Source organism: Alligator sinensis, unplaced genomic scaffold (genome assembly GCF_000455745.1).
Source record: "Alligator sinensis unplaced genomic scaffold, ASM45574v1 scaffold346_1, whole genome shotgun sequence".
Classification (NCBI taxonomy): domain Eukaryota; kingdom Metazoa; phylum Chordata; order Crocodylia; family Alligatoridae; genus Alligator; species Alligator sinensis.
In genome coordinates, this window is record NW_005842765.1 from 386,116 (window position 1) to 393,685 (window position 7,570).

Here is a 7,570-nt window from a genome sequence, read left to right on the forward strand (position 1 = left end):
TTGTGACCACAGGGCTGCCCCGTGCTGCCAGTGTTTGGAGAACAAAGAGCTGCTGGTGTTACTGGGGAGACCGCATTCATGCAGGCGGACCATGTCTGCTTCTATCTGTTCCAGAGTCTGTATTACCTGGTCCCATTTCCTTTTCCCTAACAAACTTCTCACATTCACAGAAGCAATTTTAAGAGTTTTCATTGTTAAATGGGGTAGTTAAAGTGAGGAGGGCTGGTAGGATTTCAGGTACCTCCTTTTTTGTCTCAATTTCAAGTTTGGCTTTCTTTTCCTCACTCTCTGGATCTTGTTGTTTTACCTGCCTGGGCCCTCCCTTGGATTCCCTTGTAGAGCTCATCTTGTTGTCCTCTGTTTGCTATTTTCTTCCTACTCTTGTGCGAGTCCACTTGTACCCCTCTAGGGGTTCAAAATGGGGAGAGGTTTCTTGGGTTTTCTCTTTCTTCCCTACTAGCTCCTTCCTTTTCTGTAGTTGCTTTCTCCCTGGGCTTAGGTCTTCCTCTCCTTTCTCTTCTGATTCTTTCTTTTCCCTCTTTCACTCATTCTCTTGTTCCATGGCTGAGCCTGTTTTATTCCTTTTCAGTTCCATTAACATCTCAATGCTCCTTAAAACTGACTTGGAGACAGGAGTGTCCTCTAGCCCTGGGGGAGGGGTTCCTCCTCCTGTTCCCACAGAATTCCCATCCTGCTCACTCTCCTCTTCTGAACTATCCTGAATTTCTGACTCTGAGGTGAAGGACTTGAAATCCTCCTCCTCCTCTTGTTTCCCCATGTACTCGCCTGTCTGCAGACATTTTCTGAAGAGGTGGCCCTCCTCCCCACAGAGGTTGCAGTGTTTCTCTTTGTTGCATTCTTGGGGTTTGTGCCCAGTATGACGGCAGACAGCACAGAGCTCTATTTTGCAGAGCTCAGGTGCCCCTCCTGTCCACATTTGTGGCACAGTTTGAGTTGGCCTCTATAGTAAATCAGGCCTTTGTGGTGCCCCAGGTACAGGGAGGCTGGCAAATGCTGCATTGCCCCAGAGCTACTGGGGTCTTTTTTTAAGAATACTCTAGCAATCCAGGCCTCAGTCCATACTCCTTCTCCATCCTTCTCCTCCTCTATTGTTCTCACCTCCTCACAGTGGCTGCTTAGCCAGAAACGAAGGTCTGCCTCATCTATTTTTGTTGTGCTCAGATTAATCTTTACAATTTTCTGTCTCCACTGAGTTCCCTTTGTGTCTCCCCTATAGAAAGCATAATCCTTCAGCTTAGGGTCCTCTCCCACCTGCTCCAGACATTTCCAGAATTGCTGCCTGGCTTCAGGGCTCCTGAGTCCCACCACCCAATCACGGGAGTGCTTTTGCTTCCATATGTAAATCACATTCTCCTTATTTACCTGGAGCAGCTCTCACAGGACTTTCCTGTTGAAATCTTCTCTTCTCATGCCATTGGGGAGATACCTAGTTTGTGAATCATACCTGGACACCTTGAAATCCATGGGAAGCCCCTTCTCTTTGTTTTCACTGGTCCTGGTCCTCCAGCACTCGTGCCTTTCTTTGCAGCATGTGCATAGCTACCTGCCATCTGCACCTCCTGGACTGAACCTGGACTTGAAAAAAGCCTATAACAGAGTGTCACACCGTTTTCTCTTTCAGACACTGAAGTGAATGGGCATCCCGCCAACCTTCACTGGCTGGATAAGGACTCTATACACAGACATTAGTAGCAAGGTGCTGGTCAATAGGTTCCTGAGCACACAGATCGTGGTAGAGTCAGGGGTCCGGCAGGGGTGCCCAGTCTCCCCATCTTTTCATCTGCATGACTGAACCCCTGGTGCAGCGCATCAGGCAGGACCCTGGGATGCATGGAGTCCAGATCCCTGGAGGAAGCAAAGGAGAGACCAAGGTCCTGGCCTGCATAGACAACCTGAACATCCTGTGCTGGAATAAGTGTGCTGTAGAGAGAGACCTGTGGCACACACAGGTCTATGAGGTGGCAGCAGGGGCCAAGCTCAACGGGAGCAAAAGCACCTGTCTGACCATGGGTGATCTCGGGGACCTGGAGTCCCTAGGGGTCTCAGTCCCCCATGAGGGGGTCAAGATCCTTGGGGTGGATTTCAACCCCGAGCTGAGTGGAAGGCTGGGGAGAAGAAGGAGGCCAAGATTACTCAGAGGTTGAGTCTGTGGCATGCGCACCGCCTCTCCATGGGGAGGTGCATGGCACTCCATGAAGGCGGTGTTGCTACCACTACTTCTGTACACCACATGGGGCTTCCCTCCCTCCCCGCCCCAGAGTGTCACCCACAGAATCCAGAGAGCCATGTGCGTTTTCTTCTGAGGATCTAGAATGGAGAAGGTGGCAAAAAAGACCCTATACAAAAAGAAATGGGCCGGGGCAGGGGGGTGTCAGACGTCCACCTGTTCCTACAGGCACGGTACACAAGCCAGCAACCAAAACAGCCTGTCTTGTCAAGTATTTTACAGGTCACCTCCTGAGACTGTGGGGGTGTACACTCCAGCCGTGCACCATGGAATACCCCTGGTTCTACAGTGTGCTGGACGAGTTCTGGAGTAAGTACGGGCTACAGAAAGAAAGCCCAGAGACCATGTCCAACCACAGGAAGATACAGAAGGCAGTCAGAGACAGAGATAGGCTATTGACCATGGAACTGCTTTCTGACGATGACTGCCAGGCCGTCTGGGATCAGAACTTCCACAAGGACCTACATAAAGACCACAGAGACCTGAACTGGCTCATAGCTCACTGTGCACTCCCAGTGAAGGCATGGAGGCACAGAGTGAGGTGAGAGACTAGATCCAGCTGCCCCAGGGAAAGCTGCCGAAGTGAGAATGAGACCATCAACTACCTCCTGTGGCTCTGTCCCTATGCCAAAGGAATGTGGGAAAAGGTAAGCCAGCTTCTGGAGTCAGGTTGATGACAAGGGAGGTGGCACTGTACAGACACATGACTAAACATATCAGGGGTCCCTAACAACCCACTTCAATCAGTTTGTGTCCTGCCTCAGGAGCGCCCTGTGGCAATGCAGGAACCTCCTTTTGTACAGACAGACTGAGCTCAAGGAAAGACTGTGTTAAAATGTTTCTGAGTGAACACCAGTCCTACTACCAGAAGTCAGTGGGAGAGGATGGAGAAAATACAGCCAACTGTACCTGGAAAAGGGATATGTGGCACAGGCTGTTCAAAGACCTCTGGGGAGGGGAAGTCCAAAAGGAAAACGGAGAGGACAGCGATGCAACTGGACCTGGAGACAGCGAGGACAACAGGATCAGTAGCAGTGGAAGTGACAGCGACATCGAAAGTGACAAGGACTGCGAATTAACTGAGATTGTAAACCCGAACTGGGGCTTGGACTAAGGAACTGTGATTGGGTTAGGGAAGGGCAGTTGGTGGGTGCATGGGGGCGCAGAGGAGTGGGTGCATTTATTATAACGAGTGCGTGGGTTTCTTAATGCGGTTTGAGGTGTGTGATGGAAAGTTTATGATAGAGAATTTTATACATATATATTTCCCCTCCCCTCCTCAGAAAAGGTAAGTTCCCACCAGTATTTTTGGCAATAGAAGGTGTCAGAGCGTGTTCCAGTCTGTCCAAGTGCTGGCCTGGTATTGCAGTACCTCCAGCCCTGGTGTTCATTCTCTTCCAGGGGAACAACTGCCCATTGTTTTTTAAGGGTCTCTCTTTCTCTCTCTCTCTCGCACACACACAAAAAGGTTTCTATCCATGTTTGCCCAATATGGGCAAACACATATTTAATAGTCATGCTCAGTGTTGACTGAATTTAACCAACTTCATAGTTGGTTTCCATTGCTTTCCTTCGGCAGCAATTTAATGATAGATAATGTATTTAATGAAGTTTTTTTGTACAGAAATGTGAGATGCAGTGCGTTTTTTCCTTATGCTGATTAGGGGAAAAAACACATCTTGTATTTGTGTATATATGGTATTTCAAATTAAGGTTGTATGTTTGTCTGCTGCCAGATATGGATGTACTTAAAGCATGTGTGTTAAAATTAGGTATATGGTTAAGTGCTTTATTAAATTTTAATTAAAGACATTTAATTATGTAAGTACCAGTTGCTATTCCATAGATAAGGATGGATTAACTTGCACTTAAACCAGAATTAAATTGAAAATCTTTATGCTACTTGCTTTGGTCATAATTGCAACATTATTGTAATATTTTTGTTCCCATTTTAAGTTTGTTAAATATGAACAGTAGAACACATTTGCACTATTACAGTACTCTCTTAAGGCACCCAAATGTTAAGTTTTCTCCTTAGTGACACTATACAATAACCATGCAGTTATAATTACGTACTGAATAATAGCCTTTGTAGAGCTAGGGTAGATTAACTGATTTTTTTAAAAGCCACTGGATGTTTTTCATTTTTATTTTCATGCTGTCAGTACAGTTGGGAGTTAAAAATGGTCTGACTCAGGGTCCCGCATGTCTTTATGGACCCATTCCTATTACAACTTAATTCAGATTAATTTACTGATTTACTTGCCAGTTTTCAGGTAACTTGCTATATATTTAAAATTAAATCAAGCTACTTTTTAACTTCCACATTTTCTAATGCAATATAAAATATATTATTTTTAAAGAAAAGATTTAATGTCTTCCTGTCTCAGAAGATCTTGTTTTTTTAGAAGCTTTAAGACTATATCAGCAGAAAAGAGCTGTACTTGAACAACTTTAGCTAGTAACCTGTCTGAAGTGGTTAATTCTTTTGATTCCTAGAAGACCTCACAAGAAGGAGTAAACCTGGGTGGATGAGTGACACATCTGCTTTTCCAACTTCACTTCCAAATAATGACACATTAAGTAGTCACAGTCGACAGAAGAGATCAGTAAGCATTGAACGGTTTGTGGAGACGCTGGTAGTAGCAGACAAAATGATGGTGGGATACCATGGTCGCAAAGACATTGAGCATTACATTTTGAGTGTAATGAATATTGTAAGTTTGACCCCTCTATATGTTAACATAATGAACATGTCATTTTAAGGATAGGCAGTTATGTAGTGAGAAATAATTGTGATTTATTTTACAGACTAATTAAGACTGATTTATAAATAGCTCTTAATTAGATGTTTTAATAATTGTTCAGATTATGAAATTATATTTTGCTAGCTAATGTTTAAATACAAATGAAATGAACAGTGTTTCTTGTCTGACTTTGTGTCTTTTCTTATTTTCTGGAGGTCAGGTTGCCAAACTTTATCGTGATTCCAGTCTTGGAAACGTTGTGAATATTATAGTGACACGGCTGATTGTTCTTACCGAAGATCAGGTAAGATAAACTATAATCAAATAAACCTTTTACCCTTAAAATACAAGGTACTTCACTGAGTACCATTATAGAATCCACCTAATTATTATTTGGAAAGCCTGCATTTTAGTAAAACCATCATCTGTAAGCTTTTACTATTTCAAGCAAGTTTTGAGTAGTTTGAAGGAATATTTGTCATATCTTGAATATATTTATTATTTACATTAGGTGAATATTAGCTTACTTTTGTGGTTTGCAGTGATGGAAACTTAAAATTGCAATTTTGTTTCTAGTTCTGTATTTTGATAATCTGCAATTTTTATATTGACATAATCGTTATTAAAGCTGGAACTGAAAAAAAATGCATATTCAGTAATGCACAAACTAAACTCTGGGTTAGATTTTACAGAGATAAAAATTGGCAGAAAGAGATTATTCCTAGAAACCACTGCTTCTAATTATAGTCCCATTTTAGTCTTCAAAAGTCTTAACAACTGACCTTAGTAATTTGTTTGGAACATTTCTGGTATGCATGTTGTATTGCAGCCAAACTTGGAGATAAACCACCATGCAGACAAGTCCCTCGATAGCTTCTGTAAGTGGCAGAAATCCATTCTCTCCCACCAAAGTGATGGAAACACCATTCCAGAAAATGGGATTGCTCACCATGATAATGCGGTTCTTATTACTAGGTATGGTTTACTGCAAGTCTTGTGTTTATTTTATTTTCTTTCTATAGCTTTTTTATATTTTCATGTATATAGAACCTTCAATTAAAGTAATTTAATGGGTAGGTAATCTTACGAGGGCAAAAAGATAATAGGTTGCTTGTCTTGCATATATCAGACTATTAAAATATAGATTAAAATTTGGAAAGAAAATGTCTAAAGTAACTGTACTTCTCATGACTGCTCCAGTTAACAAAAAAAATCTTACAGAAGTGTTGATGATTTTGCTTGAAAATATCATCCTTTTTATAGTTGAACAAAAAATTCTTGAACTTCTGGGGGGAAGAACGAAAAAAAAAGTGTAAGAAAAACATAGGTCTTGTTGGTATTATATAATGTTTTCTGTGCAAAGAATTATACGCCAGATCCCCAGCTGGTAAAGATCAGCGTCACTCCCTTTATGTCAGTAGACACATGCAGATTTTTGCAAGTTGAGGGTTTGCCCTAGTATTTGTTGCCCTTTGTTGCACTTAATTATGAAGAGAGACTGATATTTTCAACACCCATACTGAACCTATTTATATATAAATCAGCCTTGATGTAAATACTACTCATATTATAAAAGTTTCAACACTGCTTGCTCAATAATTTTGCAATTCTGGTAAATATCATTGTATTCCTTTTTGCCTCCTATAGTTTAAAGCAAACAAATATTATACTTTACTAAGAGGTTATATTCAAATAACATGGTGTGTGCATCTGTTTCTTACAGACTGTGTGTTTTTTTTTAAGTAAGGCAGTGACCCCAATATTGTTGCATATAACTAAGGATCCTTAATTTCCCTATGATAGATGCCCTTTTTTAGAAAATTTATATTCCATCCAGGAAGAGCACACACCAACTGCTGCAGCTTCCTGAGCCTGACGAAGGGTTTTTGAACCCGAAAGCTTGCTTAATAACTATTCTCCAACCATTTGGGTTGGTCTAATAAAAGATATCAAATTCACCCAAGGAACCTTGTCTCCTCTGTGTGTTGCACCAACACGGCTACAACCCAAACCCCTGCAAACAGCGGCAGCTTGAGGAAGGAGTAGAAAGCAGAGCAGCAGATTGGGCAGGCAAAGGGGATTGGAGTGTCACTCAGGGAGGTCATGTGACTTAATTTGTGACACGTCTTCCAAAAAGGTTAGCCCCCTGCTGGCAGAGGGGGTGGCAGTTTTACTAAACTGGCACAAACTACTGCTGTTTTTAATTTCATTACTGTATCTAAAAGAGCATGTTACTGCTCTTATAGATCAATATTCCTCTTCTGATAAAACACTGCTATTGTAGATATGGTTGTAGTCAATTGCAGATCCTGGGCCTGAATTAGTGACAAAATTTCCTTTTGTGCGGGCCCTCTCCCGATCCCATCTGGGTCGCCATGTGCGAGCCGGGGGCCCGTCTTTGTGCACACAGGCTGTGGCCGGCAGCCCGGGCACACGGGGCTGGAGAAAACCGCGGTGCAGTATAGTATGCTCGAGCTAGAATCAGTCACGGAGGCGTAATGGTTGATTGAAAAGATTATTTACTTACACCCAAGGTGGTCGCAGTGTAGGCTGGTCAGCTTTCCAGGCACAGCTC

The 7,570-nt window shown here is 42.6% G+C and overlaps 1 protein-coding gene across 1 annotated transcript in view; it reads left to right on the forward strand.

Moving 5' to 3' along the window:
- Positions 1-7,570, forward strand: part of ADAMTS6 (ADAM metallopeptidase with thrombospondin type 1 motif 6) — a 345,170-nt gene that overhangs the window by 35,681 nt on the left and 301,919 nt on the right. The window contains exons 5-7 of the mRNA XM_025216768.1: positions 4,748-4,965; positions 5,216-5,299; positions 5,825-5,970. Of these exons, the coding sequence (XP_025072553.1) occupies positions 4,748-4,965; positions 5,216-5,299; positions 5,825-5,970 (448 nt within the window). The remainder of the gene's footprint in view (positions 1-4,747; positions 4,966-5,215; positions 5,300-5,824; positions 5,971-7,570) is intronic.